Source organism: Amblyraja radiata, chromosome 17 (genome assembly GCF_010909765.2).
Source record: "Amblyraja radiata isolate CabotCenter1 chromosome 17, sAmbRad1.1.pri, whole genome shotgun sequence".
In the NCBI taxonomy this organism is placed as follows: Eukaryota; Metazoa; Chordata; class Chondrichthyes; order Rajiformes; family Rajidae; genus Amblyraja; species Amblyraja radiata.
In genome coordinates this window covers 30006575-30024990 of record NC_045972.1, presented here as the reverse complement: position 1 = coordinate 30024990, position 18416 = coordinate 30006575, and the positions used below count along the sequence as shown (strand labels likewise).

The 18416-nt window shown below is 45.4% G+C and overlaps 1 protein-coding gene across 1 annotated transcript in view; it reads right to left on the bottom strand.

Moving 5' to 3' along the window:
• Positions 1 to 18031, bottom strand: part of LOC116982658 (purine nucleoside phosphorylase-like) — a 34965-nt gene extending 16934 nt beyond the window's left edge. The window contains exon 1 of the mRNA XM_033035974.1: positions 17856 to 18031. Coding sequence (XP_032891865.1) covers positions 17856 to 17875 — 20 coding nt within the window. The 5' untranslated portion in view covers positions 17876 to 18031. The remainder of the gene's footprint in view (positions 1 to 17855) is intronic.
• Between the last annotated feature and the right edge of the window lie 385 nt (positions 18032 to 18416).

Here is an 18416-nt window from a genome sequence, read left to right as displayed (position 1 = left end):
CATCTCTAGCTAAATCGCATTATTTTGGAAGATTCAATTAAATTAATCGGACAGGATCTTCCACCAACAAATCTTTGCTATAAATACCTTATCAATCCCTGCCTTTCCAAGTGCAGATTAATCCTGTACCTTTGATTTTTCCCCCCAATAACTTCCCTACCACTGATGTTCAACTCACTAGCCTATAGTTACCAGGTTTATCCCTTCTTGAATAAAGGCACCACATTTACTGTTATTCAGTCATCTGGCAAATGACGACGTGGTCAGCAAAGATTTAAAAATCCCCGTCAGGGCCCAGAAATCTCCTCCCATAGCAATCTGGGATAGATATCATCAGGTCCTGGTGATTCATACTGTTATCCCCATCATCTAACATCTATTTTTTTATATGATTCTGAATTTTACCAATTCCCACCCAGAATTCTCCAATTACAATGCCCTTCTCCTTCGTGAACATCGATGAAAAGTATTTATTTGCGAAAGGGGAGAGACGGGTTGAGTGTGGAGGATACCGGGTGGAGGTGTACCGGAGACAATGAGTGCAGTATTTGGCTGGACTGTGCTGGGAAAGGAGAGGGATGGAGTTGGGACGAAGTGGGGTTGAGGGGTGGGTTGAGGTGTTTGCAGTGGGAACTGGGTAGGGAATAGATTCATACAGCACACAGTCACACAGCAAGGAAACAGGCCATTTTGCCCAATGCGTCTATGCTGACCAAGTTGCCCAATCTTAGAATAGAATAGAATAGAATAGTTTCTTTATTGTCATTGTAACATGAACCATGTACAACGAAATTGTAAAATGTCAGCCAGTCAGTGCACCATTCAAACATTTCTAAAAGCTAACGATACATACAAAGTAAAATATTTAAAAAGATAAACAACTAAAATAAATATCATAAAAATAGCACGCATAAACACCCAGCCCTACATCCTTCTGTCGATTTCATGTATGTATGTATCGCCCCTGCGTTCCTTGGCGGCTACATTTAGTGCCTTTATAGCAGTGGGGTAAAAACTGTTTTTAAGTCTGTTTGTCCTTGTCCTTGTAGATCTGTACCGTCTGCCTGATGGTAACAGTTCAAACAGGGAGTGTCCGGGGTGGGAAATGTCCTTTATAATACTCTGGGATTTTTTGATGCAGCGGGAACTGTGTAAGTCCTCCAAGGTAAGGAGAGGGCATCCGACAATCCTCTGGGCGTTGTCAATGGCCCTCTGGAGCGCTTTCCTCTGAGCCGCTGTGCAGCTGGTGTACCATACGCATACACAGTATGTTAGGAGGCTCTCAATGGAGCACCGATAAAAGGACAGCAGCAGTCTCTGAGTGATGTTATTCTTCCTGAGCACCCTCAGGAAGTGCAGTCTCTGCTGGACCTTTTTCAGCAGCGCAGAGGTGTTCACGCTCCACGTCAGGTCCTCCTCAATATGGATTCCCAGGAAGCGGAAATCCGCCACCCTCTCCACACAGTCCCCTCTGATAATTGTCAGTCCCATTTGCCTTTGGCTGGCTCGTATGCTGCAAAAGCTGGAGTACAGTGAGGCAGGAGTGGGAGCTGCACAGGACCGGACATGGGGCAGGATGCTGAGGTGAGGTGGTCTGAGTTGGAGAGAGTTGGGCGCGGTTTTCGTGACGTGCGGGATAGGATGAGAGGGGTGAGGGAGGAAGAAGGTGGAGGGAGAGGATGGAATGAGGAGGCCAGGTGAAGGGGAGGTAATTAGGGAGTGAGTGGGAAGTGTTAATGGACAATTTGGTTCTCATTCCCAATCAGTTGGCTGACAGTGACATTGTGCTGAAAGACAGGAGTATCAGGGTTACATCACTCATTTCTAAAGTTCGACATTTATAAGGTGAGACTGGGGCTACAGATTAAAACAACCAAATATATTATGGCAGCTGTTAACAATAGGTTCCCCACAGTGTGTTAAATGCGCTGTTCCATGCGAATGAGCAGTATAACTCTCTCACCGTAGCATGCGTGACAGGTCAGGGACTCTATCCAAGTTACAGGCAGCAGCGCAGTTAGAGCCCTCAGTAACGTCTCTCCAGACATGCAGTCGTGGGCAGGAGACTGAGGCTGGAAATTGTGGAGGGAGGTTCTACTGAGGAAATTAGGGCCACACCAATCTGCGAGACACAGACCGATGTTCAGTGGTGGGATTGTGGATCAGTAGGGGAATTGTACAAGAGTTGGTGTGCAGCCTTTGTGAGGAGAGGTTTCCAGATTAAGCTGCTGGAGCATTGAAATATTTATACTGTTAAAGTAACATCCTATGCTCAATGTCAACATGGAACATTAATTGGAAGGTTTCTGCTTCATCGGTAAAAAGATCTCTAAATGTTAAGTCAGATAGTTTATTCACACACACAGATACAAATGCACACATATATGCACACAGATGCATAAATGCACATACATGCACATTCACAAAAACACATACATGTGCACACCATACACACATCAGTAATTAACACATATGACATTCGCATGTTTACACCTGCAAATATATGCTCACGTGTATGAGGTGTGTTGGGAGGTTTACACTGCATTACAGGAAGGATGTGGAGGCTTTGGGGATGGGTGCAAAAGAGATTTTTGAGAATGCTGCCAAGATTAGAATGTATTATGTATAAAGAGAGGTCAACAAACTTGAATTGCTGTCTCTGGAGTGTTGGAGGCTGAAGGAGTTACTGGAGGAGTTCAGGTCATTATGAGAGGCATAAATAGGATTGGCAATCAGAATCGTTTTTAAGGTGGAACTGTCAAATACTATTAAAAATATACATAGCATTTGGGGTGGTGAAATTTGGGGAGTGGAGATACTTGGGGGATGGGGATGTTTGTGGCTGTGGGAACATTTGGCGATGTTTAAGGAGGGAGGTTTGAGGGGTCTGGGGTTATTTGAGAGGTTCATCTGATGGCAGCTGCATCGGTTTGATGTACTTCCCTCGCCCACAGAACCTGCCCAACACGTGGTCTTGGGACAACAGCATGTTCTCCAACCAAGTGACAAAAAGCTGTGTTCCTTGGGACCCTCGGTGGTCATGTCCTTGGGCACAACTCCCGCCTTCTCACTGCCAGCTGTACTCCATCCTTACCCGTCAGTGAAATGTTGGCCAGATAACTATTTCATTGTCAAGACAGCCCCTCCCACCGACCCAGCTAGGACCAGATCTGCGGTGGCTGACATCCTCACACACACACTTTCTGGAGCCTCCAACCATGACATTCCAAAATTCTCATCCGTACTTTTAACTATCTTCATTCTCTTCCACTCTCCCTGTGAAAGCACTGCTTTTTCCCAGTGGTGTTTTCTCATCGTTCCATCAATGACGGATGCGTTTTCATAGCCATGAACGTGACGTGATGAAGGATCTCCTACCTGAAGTGTGAATTATCTAAATAAATCTAATATCTGGACAAACTTTGCCATCGGGTCATAGGAGAAACAGTGCCTTAGGCCCACCGATTCCACACCAGCGATTGAACACCCATTTACACGAATTCGACAGAAACCCCAATATGTTTTATTTTCCCCACATTCCCATCAGTTCTGCCCAGTTTCAACACAGTGGGGGTAATTTGCAGTGGCCAATAAATTATTAACCAGTACGCTTTGGGGATTTGGGAGGAAACTAGAGCACCTGGGGTAAACTCATGCGGTCACAGGGAGAACGTGCAAACTCCACGCAGACAGCACCCAAAGTCAGGATGAAACCTGGGTCTCTGGAGCCGTGAGGCAGCAGCTCTAGTGCCTCTGTGCCACCTTTCTGCATCACTGTGGCTCACTTTTTGTGGCTTACTATCCACCTTCTTGTGGTAAACCAAGGATTACCAAGCTCTTGGTTGGTAAACCTCCTCTGAAGTGCCTCAGGATATCTTCCTACTTTTCAAAGGCAGGTTATTGTTACAATAAAAAGAGGATTCTTGGTGTATAAACCAAGAAAACACAGGAATCAAACCAAAAATTAAGCTGGGTCTATGCGGAGAGATTGGTTCTGTAAAAGGCAACTGATTGTGAGATCAAAATACAGGTACCCACGGTTCCAAAATACCCTTGAAAGGAGAATTGAATTGGCCCAGATGTTTCTGATACTCCCTGTAAATGCAGCCTCTCCAGGATTATCAAGCCTCAGCTCCGTGTTCTTACAGTTAAGGTTGCTTCATTTCTTTGATGGAATTACTGCCAATGTTCATTCTACTCACTGTGTCATTATATTATCTTTCTATTGTATCTACCGTGCACCTGACACACATCAAAAACACCAGTTGGAATTTGAGGTTAAGGGCGACGACTCCAAAACCCAGTCAGTACAATTATTCTGGCTGGAGGTATCCCTCTGCACTGGCTTTGTAGTGAAGGAAGCACACACCCTCGCCAAATACAGCTGCATTAAAACACACTCACTCATGCACTCCTTTACAGGGAAAAATAATGCTGACCCCCTTACTCATCAAGAATTTGTCAATCTCCGCCTTAAAAAGACACAATTTTCTGTGGCAACGAATTCCACAGTTTCATCACCCTCTGACTAAAGAAATTCCTCTTCATGTCTTTTCTAATGGTACATCCTTTTCTTCTGAAGCTAAGCACTCAGGGGAGGGGGGGATGGGGGACGGGGAAAGGGGGGAGGGGGAGGAGGGGGAGAAGGGGGCGGGGGAGAAGGGGGAGGGGGAAAGGGGGAGGGGGAAAGGGGGAGGGGGGAGGGGGAAAGGGGGAGGGGTGGAGGGGGAAAGGGGGAGGGGGAAAGGGGGAGGGGTGGAGGGGGAAAGGGGGAGGGGGAAAGGGGGAGGGGGAAAGGGAAAGGGGGAGGGGGAAAGGGGGAGGGAGAAGGGGGAGGGAGAAGGGGGAGAAGGTGGGGGGGGGGGAGAGGGAGAGAAAAAGAGAAGGAGAGAAGGAGAGAAATAATGAATGAGGGGGTTCAAAAGTTGTTAGATGTTTGTTAAGTCTCTGCTGGGTGGAAATTTGTATATGACTAAGAGAAAGATTCTTTGTTATTTGGTGTGAAGTTGCCGCACCTCATAATCCGAGTGAATCCAACAAGTGAACCCAACGAGTGAGCCGAGGGACCCGCGGTCACGGTGGCGCAGCGGTAGAGTTGCTGCCTTACAGCGAATGTAGCGCCGGAGACCCGGGTTCGATCTGACTACGGGTGCTGTCTCTACGGAGTTTGTACGTTCTCCTTGTGATCTGCGTGGGTTTTCTCAGAGATCTTCGGTTTCTTTCCAAACTCCAAAGGCGTACAGGTTTGTAGGTTTGTAGGTTAATTGGCTTGGTAAATGTAAAAATTGTCCCTAGTGGGTGTAGGATAGTGTTATATGGGGATCACTGGTCGGCGCGGACCCGGTGGGTCGAAGGGCCTGTTTTCGCGCTGTATCTCTAAACTAAACTACACAATTAAAAATCTACCTCTTGCCTTTTTTCCCTGAATAATTGTTGACGTTGTATTTCATATTCGAAAGGAACTATTTATACCTTTCAGTATTATCTGCAAAGGTTCCTGAAGAAAGAAAGCACAAGCCATGATTTTGTTATTTTTAAGCCCTGTTCTCGTTATCTCTTTGTTTGTTCTTTGATAGTTGGAATAATCGGCACGCAAGCTTCACAAATTGAAATGCTGCCAGTCAGGATGAATTTGCAGAGAAGTTAATCCTTTCTCTGATCCAATTAACAACCCAGAAAGAGTGGGCACAGAAAAATAGCGGCTGTTGAGATAGTGGACACATTGCTTTTAATCTTCCAAAAATTTGTAGACTCAGGGAAGATTCCATTTGACTGAAAAATGTAACTTTATTATCGGAAATGAGAGGAAGATTAAAAGCAGGAAACTGCATGTCAGTTAGCTTAACAGTGTCAAAGCGAAAATGTTAGAACCTGTTATTAAATATGCCGTAGAATGTTACTCATGAAAATATACGTTAATCGGGTAAAGTCAACATGGTTTTGTGAAAATGAAATAATGTTAGAGCACTAATTGGAGTTCCCATGAGAAGTAATATGTGCTGTCGATTTAAAGGAGGGGGGGGGGGGGGGGGGTGTAGTGGATGTACTACACTGACATTTCAAGAAGGCATTCAATGCTGGCGACTGTCAAGTTGCCGGCAGTCGCCTGAAAAACTGGGAACTGGCACACCCACTGTCAGAGTGGAACACACATACACACAAACACATCGCAAAAGCGGGGGTCAGGACAAGCGGGGGAGCATTGTCTGAAATTCACACGGTACAAAGCCAAGGTGATACAAACAGACACCGCGATGAGCAGGAAGGTTGGCGTTTTAATTAAGACGGCTAACACAGTGTACGGTAATTCCTTTAAAAGCGGGGAAAAGGGGGAGAAGCCGGGAAAGGGGGCAGAAGGGGGGGAAGGGGGGAGAAGTAGTTGAGCCAACTTTTAAGAAGCCAGATAACTTTTAATAAGCCAGAGATACACAGCTGTGAAGTTTGGCGGACATTTAACATTACCGATCGGTTATCCTTGGTTCTGAAAATTCCTACTTACTTTTTTTCCCCCCAATGAGCCAATGAAAATGACCGGTCAGCAAAGTACAACTACCTCAACTACCCATAACTACATGGCGATCCCACAACAACGGCACCTACGACTACAGGATTATCGATTTTCTCCATGGCGACCAACATGTTGAAAAATTTGCGGCGACCATACTGAGGTCGCGACTAGTTCCCAGAATGCGGGAACTCCTCGCAACCATGAAGGAGACTCACCAGAGAGAACCAGCGAACAAGTGGCAACCATGTGGCCAGTGCAGAGTCTCCTGCACTCGCCTAAAAAGTCGCCTAAGTGGGATAGGCCCATAAAGGTCATTGCGGAAGGTAAATTATCATGGTGTGGGATGCGAGGGAGAATATCTGTTGGCTAACAGGAATCAGTGAGCATGTATAGATGGGCCTTTTTCTGTTTGGCAGGATATAATGAATAATATGCCATTGGGATCAATATCAATATGCTTCAATTTCCTACTATTAATACAAATGACCTGGATGAAGGAACCAAAGGTTAGTTGCTGAACCTATTGGTGACACTCAGAAACATGGGAACGCAAGTTCTGACAAGGTCATAAGGAGGCTACAAAGAGGCAAAGACCTGGGCAATGAAATATAATGTGGGAGAATATGCAATTGGTTGTTTCATCAAGAACAAAGCTATTTACCCCAATGACAAGTGATTGTTGAGCTCCGTGATGTAATGTACCTCCTGAAGTACAACGCAACTATGAATATTATAGGAAGTTAACACCATGAGATATTGCATTCCGCTGTGCACTGTGTATAGAACAAATTGGTAGCATTACCCAAGAGATGAGGGAGTCAGCTAATATGTTAGTCCAGAGAAGCTGATATTGGGAGAGGATTTGATTGGTGTGCACAAGATGGTGATGGATCTAAAGTGGTGTGAAACTGCTCCCATGAGCAGATGATTCCAGAACCAGAGGATAGAGATACAAAGTGAAGGGCAATAGATAAAGGAGGAAAACCTTATCTGTGCAATGTGTGGATATGACTGGAATCTCCCTGCCCAGATGGTGGGTGGAAATAGAATCAATCAGGACTTTCAAAAGGGAATTGTATAGGCTTGTGGGGAAAGTAACTTCAGGCTTACAGAGAAGAGTGGGGATTGGAACTAACTAGATGTCTGCACAGGGCTAGCACTAACACAATGAGCTGAACTGTCTCCTTCTGCATTGTAATGAGCAACCATGTGATTATGATTTTTACCATAAAAAATAATTATGGCTCTAGATGAATATTGTTCTAGTGACTTTTCAAACCATTAGGACAAAAGTAAAGAAATTGCATCTGACAATATCTAATAAACACACAAAGATGTTTACCCTTTCTGCTGTATTTTTAGTTATTAAAGGATGACATTTGCATTATTACTTCAATGCACAATGGATGCACAGTGTTATGAAATGTAAATTTGTATATTGCATTTTCTTAAATTTAAACTTTCTTTGTTGAAGATAAATTGACGCTTTAGTCCCTTGGGCTTTTTAGAATTCTTACGATGAATTGTCTGCTTTGTGTTGAAAGAAGGGCATGTTCTGGGTCTCTACACAAACGCTGCCAGCATAACAAGTATCCAAAAGCTGATCTGCAGACAGCAGCAAGTATTAAATACCAAACGACAATCTTCACAAAAGGTATTGCCTTACAGACTTCATCCTAACTCATTCCAGGTTCTTTGTTATCTTTTATGATGGGGCATCAAAAAGTGGAGATATGGAAGTTATACACAACATTACTGCGGGCATTTTAATGAAAAATAGCACTTAAAATCACCAAGCTTTCAAATAATTTATTGTTGAAACTGGAATTAATGAAATAAAATGGTTACGAGCTGCTTTATAAAGCACTTGAGAAAAGAGTACTTCCCCTGAAATTTGAGAGGATAATCAATTTTTAATTAAAAAAAGATTGTTGGAAAGCGTTCTGGATTGTACTGCCAACTGGATGCATTAAGGAAGAAGGTGAAAATGACCAGACCACTGACAGCCATCTTCAACCCATAATACTAATGTGATCAAATGGAGTCAAACTTAATATATGGACAAAGAAATTATCCTCTCCCAAACATACTGTAGTATGTCAATAACTGGGTCCAGGTGAGGCTTTGTCTATGGAACTAATGCACTACAATGCACTACAATGTTGACAACTATATTCTGCGCTCTACTCTTTTCCTTTGCTTGATCAAAAATACTGGAGTTTGACTTGATTGTCATCATCATCATCAGTCTGAAGAAGGGTCTCGATCGGAAACGTCACTTATCCATGTTCTCCACGGAAGCTGCATGACCAGAGTTACTGCAGCACTTTGAGTCAACCAGCATGTGTAGTTCCTTCTTTCTACTGCTTGATTGCATTTATATATGGTATATCTGATCTGTTTGGACAGCATACAAAACTTTCACTATACCGCAGTACACGCGACAACAATAAATCTAAACCTGAGAAAAGGGGTTGAATGCTTGTTAGTCTCAGCTGATCTGCCCGAAGGAGGTGTTTAAGAGGGAGATTAATGAAGAGAGAGGAAAGACAAATCTAGAATTGTGACACCGAAGACCATGGTCATTGAATGCTGGAAGAGAATGCTGGAAATATCCAGACTGTCCGGCAGCAGTTGTGGAGGGAGATAGAAGCTAAACTCATGTTATTGATCGATGACCTTCCATCAGAACTGGTCAGAAGTACTGATTTCTCCATCCTTCTGAAAGATCATCCACCTTGGCAACATTAGCTTCAGCTCTCTCTAAGGATGCTGCCTGACCTACTGAGTTTCTCCAGGAGGAAGGGAGACAGAATGGGGGGGAAAGACAGGGAGAGAAGATGTTAGCTTTTGAATACTCAGATGACAGCTGTCCAGCACATGGGCCAAACCCGCTGTCATCAGGCAGCTGGGAGCTGATAAAGGAGACTGTGGGGGTAGGGAGGGGTTTGTCAATAGAACCGTGTGGTGGAAGAGGGGGGAGCAGGACGGATAGGAAAGAGATGGGAATGAAAAAGAAGGAGATAAGAAGAGCGAAAAAGACAAACGGAGGAAGAGAGAGCTTGAGATAGAAAGAGAGAGCGAGACACAGAGATAGAAACAGAGAGACATCTAGCTGGATAGAAAGAGAGAGGGAGATTGAGTGAGAGAGAGAGAGAGAGAGAGAGATGTGGAAGGACGGGTAGAGCCAGGGAGGGAAGGAGAAAAAGAGGAGAGGAAGCTCAACACTTGGTGGAAGCCCCAGTGCCAAACGTACTGTGATGGGGTAGGGCTATAATGACCATCATCAAAAGTGTTCTGGCAGCAGCTGCACTCCCGAGGGACACAGCTGCTGCATTCAAATCTGCAGTAGTGGTGAGCGACCAAAACGAGGGGTAAACCTCCCTGACCTTGTCCTCACTGTCTGCCTACAGTGAATTCATGAGGGCACTGCCAGAGGTGTCCTAGAGAACACAAAGTCCTTTCATCACCGGGAGGATGGCCTGTATAGTGTGTTCTGTCAGTGAGTTGTGGTTTGATTACATCTTAGACAATATAGACAAAAGGTGCTGGAGTAGGCCATTTGGCCCTTCGAGCCAGCACTGCCATTCACCGTGATCATTGCTGATCATCCACACTCAGTACCCCGTTCCTGCCTTTTCCCCATATCCCCCGACTCCACTATCTTTAAGAGCTCTATCCAACTCTCTCTTGAGAGCATACAGAGAATTGGCCTCCACTGCCTTCGGAGGCAGAGAATTCCACAGATTCACAACCCTCTGTGTGAAAAAGTTTTTCCTTATCTCCGTTCTAAATGGCTTACCCCTTATTCTTAAACTGTGGCCCCTAGTTCTGGACCCCCCCCCAACATCGGGAACATGTTTAATTAAACTATTCTGCAGGTTTCTGTTTTGCCATATCTCACTGAGAGGAAACGGAGGTAAAATATCCAGTAGAACTTGTTCAGTTTTCTTTGGTTCATTTGGTTCTTTGAAATTACAGTTGCCGTAGCAACCACCACATAAATGTGCACTTGAGTTAAATTTAGTCAGGATTCCAAGGTCTCTCTCTCACACACACACACACACCAGTAACTCCATGCCAACCAAGCTTCCCCATCGATGCTAGCCCCACCAGATCCATGCTCTTGTACTAAAATCAAGTGGAAAATAAGTTCAGCAATCACACACAAGAAACCAGTCTCCATGTACAAAATAACCTCACAGATCCCCTTTAAAATCAATTCTCTCACCTCAGACTTATTGCCACAATATAGGAAGGGCATGCTTCTGCTGGGGAGAGCACGGAGGAGGTTCAGATTGTACTGCTATCTGAAGGAGTACGGAATAAAACAAAATACTGTAAAGATTGTAGTGCCATCAGTTTTTCTAACCACACCTTGGGGAAATAAATTTGATTCTCTGCCCTATCTGTGCTTCTACATAATCTATCAGGTCACCCCTCAATGACTTTTGCTTCAGGGAAAACAAAGTCACCCTGTCCAATCTCTCCCCATAACTAATCCCCTTCAATCCCGGCAATATACTGGTGAATCTCCTCTTTGCTCCCTCCAACAGAAACACATCCACATTGTATATTGTGGCAATGAAATCGACACAGAATACTTCAGTTACCAGTGTTTGCAAAGTTGCCACACAACACCCAACTTTCATATTCTATGCCCCGACCTATGGTGGCAAAAATACCACATGCCTTCTTCACCACCCCATTGACCCCAGGGACCCGTAGGTCTCTCAGTTCTTCAATATTCTTAGTGCTCGATCATTTACTGTATATGTCCTACCCCTATTTGATGTTCCAAAATGCATCACCTCACTCTTGTCCAGGTTAAATATCAACTGCCCATGCTCTGCCAAATTTTCCATTTTCCATTTTCCATTAAGATTCAGATTGAATGAAATTATTTGTTTACATGAAGATCACAGAGTAGCCGGAATACATGGTAATGATAACTATGACAATAAATGCAAGGACAAATAAAACCCAAAATACTGCAAAGATTGTAGTGCTATCTGAAGTAGTGCAAAAAGATATATCAAAGTGCATAATGAAATAACTGACTGAGGTAGAGTTTGGAGTAACGGAACAAGGCAGTACATCCAGAATGAGGTGATCTGATCTATGACCATCCTCACTATATACAACACTATCTATGTTCACATCAGTTTTTGCACATTACATAAATGACAGTTGAAAGGGCGTTGATGATTGGAACAGCCTTTTTGATAGTGCCATCGAAAGATGCGAGTTCAAATCCAAGCAAGGCAGTTTGGGAGATTGGATACCATACATCTGATAATTTATGGCTGGTGCAGGAACAACTGCAGTAATAATCCAACTGGAGAATCAAGCAAGGAATCCTTACCTCTTCCTCCGCAACTCCTTTGGTCACTCATCCGTTCCCATCCACATTGCCCCCTCCCCAGGAAACGTAACACCTGTCCCCATACATCCTCCCTCGCATCCATACACGGACCTCAGCAGTCCTTCGAGGAGAGACAGAGGTTCAGGTGCACTTCCTCTAACCTCATCTACTGCAGCTGGTGCTCCCAATCTGAGGCCAGGTATAGACATTGTGACCGTTTTGCTAAACACGTGCTCAGTCTGCCAAGGCCTGCTGGATCTTCCTGTTGCTAGCCAATTTAACTCCTTCCCAATCCCATACTGACCTTTCTGTCCTGGGTCTTTCTCCGTTGCCAGAGTCCACATGCAAACTGGAGGAACAGCACATATTCCGCTTGGTATGAACATTGAATTCTCCAATATAAGATAACTAATGTACAACACCGCCCCACCTTTTTCCTATTCTGTCCCACCTGGATGTGTACCTTTTCTCCCTTCCCCCTCCTCCCCAACCCCTTCCAGCTATATATATTCATTCCTCTAGCTTCACATTTCGTGCCTCTTCTATCCACATCTCCTTCTCTCACACTTTTTCTCTTTTTATCTCTGGTGCTTGTCCAACCATCTGCCAATCAAAAACTCGCCTCACCTCTATCCACCTACATTTGCAAACTTGTTCCTACCCCCACCACTCTCTGAGCTTTCTTTTTCCCCCACCCCCCTCACCCTCACTACCATCAGTTTGAAAGAAGGTCCTGACCCGAAATGTCACCTATCCATATTCTCCGGAGATGCTGCCTGACCGGCTGATTTACTCCTGCACTTTGTGTCTTTCTTTGTAAACCAGCACCTGCAGTTCCTTGCATCTACAAGGAAATCCTTACCTGGTTTGCTCTGTTGCTGACTCTATTAGAATACGTTGTGCTTCACACGTAATGTTCCCAGGGCAACCGGGGTATAAATGACACACATTGTGTACTGACAAAAGCAATCTGATGTATTGAATGTGTCACAATGGTGGAACAGTTCACAATGCAAAGAGCTTGGTGTTCCTGTGTTGGCTTATACTGCAGTACAATATTAGTAATACACTCATTGAGTCACAGAGGTGTACAGCATAGAAACAGGCTCTTCAGCACAACATGTCCGATGCCGACCTTTTTGCCCATCTACTGGAAAGGTTCGGCACAGCAAAACACAGAGCAAAGTATGCAGTTCTGTTCTCCCTCCATATTATATAAAAGACACTAAGACATTGGAGAAGGTATAAAAAAAGGTTGACAAAGATAATATCAGGTCATGACTCTTGGCAATGACTGAAGCAACTGGGGTCTTTCCCCTTGAATAAAGCATTCTGAGGAATTACTTTATGGAAGGCTGAAAATTATGAATGGGTTTGACTGGGGAGATTTAGAGGTGGTGACACTTGGCAGTTGGCCCAAAAGCAGGAACTGGGAGAATAAGATGGAAGGAGTAAGGAGACGAAGGAGTTCATAAATCCAACTCAGGAGAAACCATTCTCTCTGAGAGTGGTCAGAACTCTGAACTTGCTTTCAGATGGAGGGGGAAAGCACAGATACCTCAACAGAAAGTGTTTAAGAAGGAACTGCAGATGCTGGAAAATCGAAGGTACACAAAAAAAGCTGGAGAAACTCAGCGGGTGCAGCAGCATCTATGGAGCGAAGGAAAAAGGCAACGTTTCGGGCCAAAACCCTTCTTCAGTCTTCAGCTCCATAGATGCTGCTGCATCCGCTGAGTTTCTCCAGCTTTTTTGTGTACCATCAACAGAAAGTGTTAGGTACAGGATGGAAAAAGAAATAGGATATTCTCACATGAACCATAAATATCCCTGGATACTAGAAACCTTGTTGTGGCCCTTGTACTTTTGATCTGTACTTTCTCTGTAGCGTTTAAGCTATATTCTGCACTCTCTTTCCTTCCTCTTTGCACCACTAGATAGATTCATGTATGGTTTTATTGTATTTATGCATGACATGACTGCATACAAAACCAAGTTTATCACTGTATCGCAGCACATGTGGCAATAACAAAATAATACCAATACCACCACCAAACCATAAAAAAAGGAGTTTGCGTATGCAGAATCTGGATCAAAAAATAAACTGCTGGAGAAACGCAGTGGGTCAGGCAGCGTCTGTGGAAGCAAAGAGGCGGTCAACGTTTCAAATCAAGACCCTATATTAGGACAGATTTTCGAGGGCGGATAACTATTATAAAGATGTGAGAGAGAGAGAGGCGAGTTCTGCCTGTCGTGCCCCATCACATTTGATTTGACCTATCACTGTCTCAGCCTCAGTCTCACTCCTCCCTGTCGCCTTTTTTTACTCTGGCTTCCCTCTGCACCCTCAGTCCTGATGCAGGGTCTGGACCTGAAACATCACCTTCCATCTCCACTATCAGGTCTGACTTCTTGAAGATGCTGGGGATCTGGTTCATGTGGGCCAAAGCATGTAACAGAGAACAAATCTGGAGAGAACAGCCAAGGTGAAGCAAACATAGGGTCTGTGGAAGCAGCATTCCCTCTCGATAACCTGATAAATCTTGGTCATCAGGTGTGAGCTGCTCTCGGGGCTGTGCACTGGGCACAAGTCTGGCCCATCCTCCACTCCTCTGCCTCGGAGATCACCCGGGCTGTATTCCAGTTCATTTGGGGATCAATGATGGAGTGGGTCCAACTGGTCATGTTGCACAAGTCGACAGACAACAGGGGCAAAAAGCCCTCATCCTGATGGTCATCTTCATGTGTGGCTGTATCAGGCTTTGCAAAGAGCCAAAGTATTGTGAAGGATGGGCCTGGCTCTGATGCCGCACAATGTGCCAGTCAGCTGGACATTGCTGCACCACATGTCCTTTGTGGAAAGCTTCTTCCGGACCAACACCTTTGACCACAAGTCCATCGGGCAGTGGTCGGCACGGAACAACCTGCAGGCACTGCAGGACAAGGACTTGATGGATCTTGTGCATGGTTCCCTGAGCAGCCTGTCTGCAAAATGCCTCAGAACTCACCACCAGGCACCATGACCTTGGCGGTGAGAGGGGCCCTCCCAGTCAGTTCGTTCCTGCACCACCGGAATCTTACTACCATTGCATGCTATGGAGAGGAGATGGTTGCCCACTTCCCAGATGGTGGATTTGCGAAGAGAGTCTGGAGAATGATGCAATGGTCCTTGTTATGGTTTATCCCGAACAGCTCCATATCAGAGAAGTCTCTGATTTACAGACTGTTCAAAGGGATACGTTCGGAGAAGGACATCAAGTGCTGCTGGAAGATCATCAACTCAGTGAATGACGCTCTTTGGTCTGGCCAAAGCTCGTTCCCTGCAGAGCAAGATGTCCATGAGGGAATGTTGCCGACTGGCCCATTCCAGACTGCAGGAGTACATGCTGAGGGACTCGATGAAGCATGGCACAGCTAACGCCAAGGCTCTGTGGGGGCAGACCACAGTCTAGCGTCCCTCCGCTGCTGGACATTGGGGTGTAGGGCCTGGTAGAGACACCGCTCAAACAAGGGAAGAGATATCATTCCCAGCGCAGTCAGTGACTCTGGGTGGGCGGAGGGACCAGACTGGCCCCAACTCTGCTGCAGCTGATGGAGACGTTGCCGGGTTTTCGTCCCCGTGTGTCCGCTGCCCGGAGCCGTGGCCCCGATCCACCCGGCCCCGTGTGTGGGCGCTGCCGACCACAGCCCGTGATAGTGCGGCTGCACAGGGGTAGGGTGGGCAGAGGGCGGCCAATGCTGACATCGGGGGCGAGAGTGGGGGCTGTCCCAAGGGATGCGCACCTCACACCATGGTGCTCGGGTTCAGAGCAAAGATAAGAGAGCATTCGGTTATTTACAGCGCAAAAATTGACCATTTCGCCGGTTTTTAACAAGTAAGAAAGAATGCGTTTTGTGTGTTAACAGTGTATGCCGGAAGCTGCCATGTCCTCCAAAACAATTGAGCTGCTCCGTGCGTCACGCCCTTTGACCCGATAACCTTACGTGCAACCCCCCTATACATAGAACATCGAACAGTACAGCACAGGAACAGGTCCTTTGGCCCACAATGTTTGTGCCAAACATGATGCTGAGTGAACTGATCTCATCTGCCTGTACATGATCCCTATCCCTCAATTCCCTGCACTTTCTCATGCCTATCTAAAAGCATCTTAAATGCCACTATGGTATCTGACTCCACCACCACCCCTGGCAGTGCATTCCAGGCCCACACCACTTTGTGCAAAAAAACTTGTCCTGCACATCTCCATTAAACTTCCTCCCTTTCACCTTATAGCTATGCCCTCTAGTGTTGGACAACCCCACCCTGGGAAAAAGGTTCTGATTGTCTACCCAATTTATGCCCATACACGACATAGCAGCTAGATCGATAGCGACCCTTCCCACACAAATCCACTCATTCTATTAGCAACAGATAGTAGCAACAGTTCGTACCATCTACAGCAGTGGTTCTCAACCTTTTTTCAGTGATGTACCCCCTGTGAAATATTTTTTCAGCCAAGTAACCCCTAACCAGCGCAAAGCATTTTTGGTTGAAAAAAAAGACTTAAAACAGAGCACTGTGCCATCAGTGTCTGATTTATTAAACTTTGGAACTGATAAACACATACAAAATTCAAACATTTGAAAAAAAACTATTTCGAACATTTTAAATGTTAATAATCCATGACTAAATTTATTGCAAATATTTCTCATCACTAAAATGTATTAGTCCTTTCGCGCTGCCCGTCATGTTGTGGAGGCCTTCCGCATCGTGTCTTGAGATGATCTGAATTCAGACAGTTTCCTCTTAAAAAAGTCAGGTGGCTTACCAACGTGACATCCATGTTTTGTCTTAAGATGACGCTGCAGATGTGCTGGCTTCATGCTACTGTTAGCTAATTTCTCCCCACAGAAAAAACACAGTGCCTAGGGTGGGTTGCAACTTGTGGAAGTAAATCCAATTAAAACATAATCTTCAAGATACAGCCAGAATTTTTCCGGCTCTGGTTTGGCCTTCTTTGCCACTTGTCCCTCCGTGTTTTCAAAAGAATTGCTGCTACCTTCAACCACGACTACATCGTTTGAGTTGTGATTGACAGGTGATGCCGGGTGGCATATGACAGGTTGAGTCGAACCATCCTGGAATGGGGGAGACTCTGGGTTTTTAGGATAATGAAATTGAATAGCCTACTGAATATAAAATTCATTTTATGAACTTATACTTATATTTTCCTGAAATATTTATTAAATAATTATTTTTAAAGGATTTTTGCATGGATGCTACTTTTTAAATATATGTAGGCCTATATTTTAAAATCTCATGTACCCCCTGGAGTGCCTTCACGTACCCCCAGGGGTACGCGTACCCCCATTTGAGAACCACTGATCTACAGGATGCACTACAGCAAGTCGCCAATACACTTTGGAGCGCATCTTCTAAACCAGCTAGAAGGACATGGCCAGCAAAACGTGGTAACTGTAAGTTACCCTAAAAGCCACACACATCCTGACTTGGAAATTTATCTCCATTCCTTAACCGTCGCTGGGTCAAAATGCTGGAATTCCACTCCCTACCAGTATTGTGCGCGCACCCACACATCAAGGACTGCGTTGCCACCGACTCCTCAAGAGCAATTATATATTGGCACAGCCCTCATCCCCGACAAAAAATGGGAGTCATCCAAGGGGATTGATGGAATTTAGGATCGGAGAACAATAAAATGATGATAGAAAGCAGCCTCATCGCTGCCAATAATTGGACATCCACCCCCTCTGGAGTTAAAGAGTATTGTTTGCAATGTAGCCAACAAACTTTGGACCAACATCTAGATATGTCAAAGGAGCAAGAATGAAACACTTGCCGGACTTGCCGCTCTGTATTGGGAGAGGGCTTGCCCCGTACACTGATACTTGGCAAGATGCTCGGTCGCGTTTGATGGATACACTGCGTGCCTCTGTCGTGCACCTGTCGTCAGCCCCAGCCCCGGCCCCGGCCCGGCTCACCTGCAGCTCCCTGCGGCCATTCTTGCAGCGGCTCCCGTTCGGCTCCCCGCACCGCTGCGCGCCCGTCGCCCTCCTCGCCACTGGTTGTCACTCTCCCCCTTCCTGCTTCAAGGGAAACTACAGGATCAACTCGCCCTGCCGTCGTTAAACGAGGGAAATATCCTGCCCCAGCCTGACGTCAGGGGAAGGGTTCTGCGTTCCCACATTCAAATTATTTAAATTTCATAAGAGAATGCAACTTGGTCAGAGGAGCGTTGCCTCCGTTGAAGCGTAATAAAAAAGGGTCTTAAAAAATAAACTGGGGTTGTGACATGTTTTCATTCAACAAACAAATCTCCCCACGGAAAAAGCCCCGACTATAAAGTTAAATTGGGAGCCTGGATTGTCTTAATTTGATTTGGATCCCCTTGGATTTGGAGAGGTATATCGGTCTCAGACGTATCCGATCTTCAAATGGTCGACATGTATGTAGTAAGTGCACGTGAAACTGCAGATGCTCAAAATTTGAGCAAAACAGAAAGTGCTGGAGGAACTGAACGGGTCAGGCAGCATCTGTTGAAG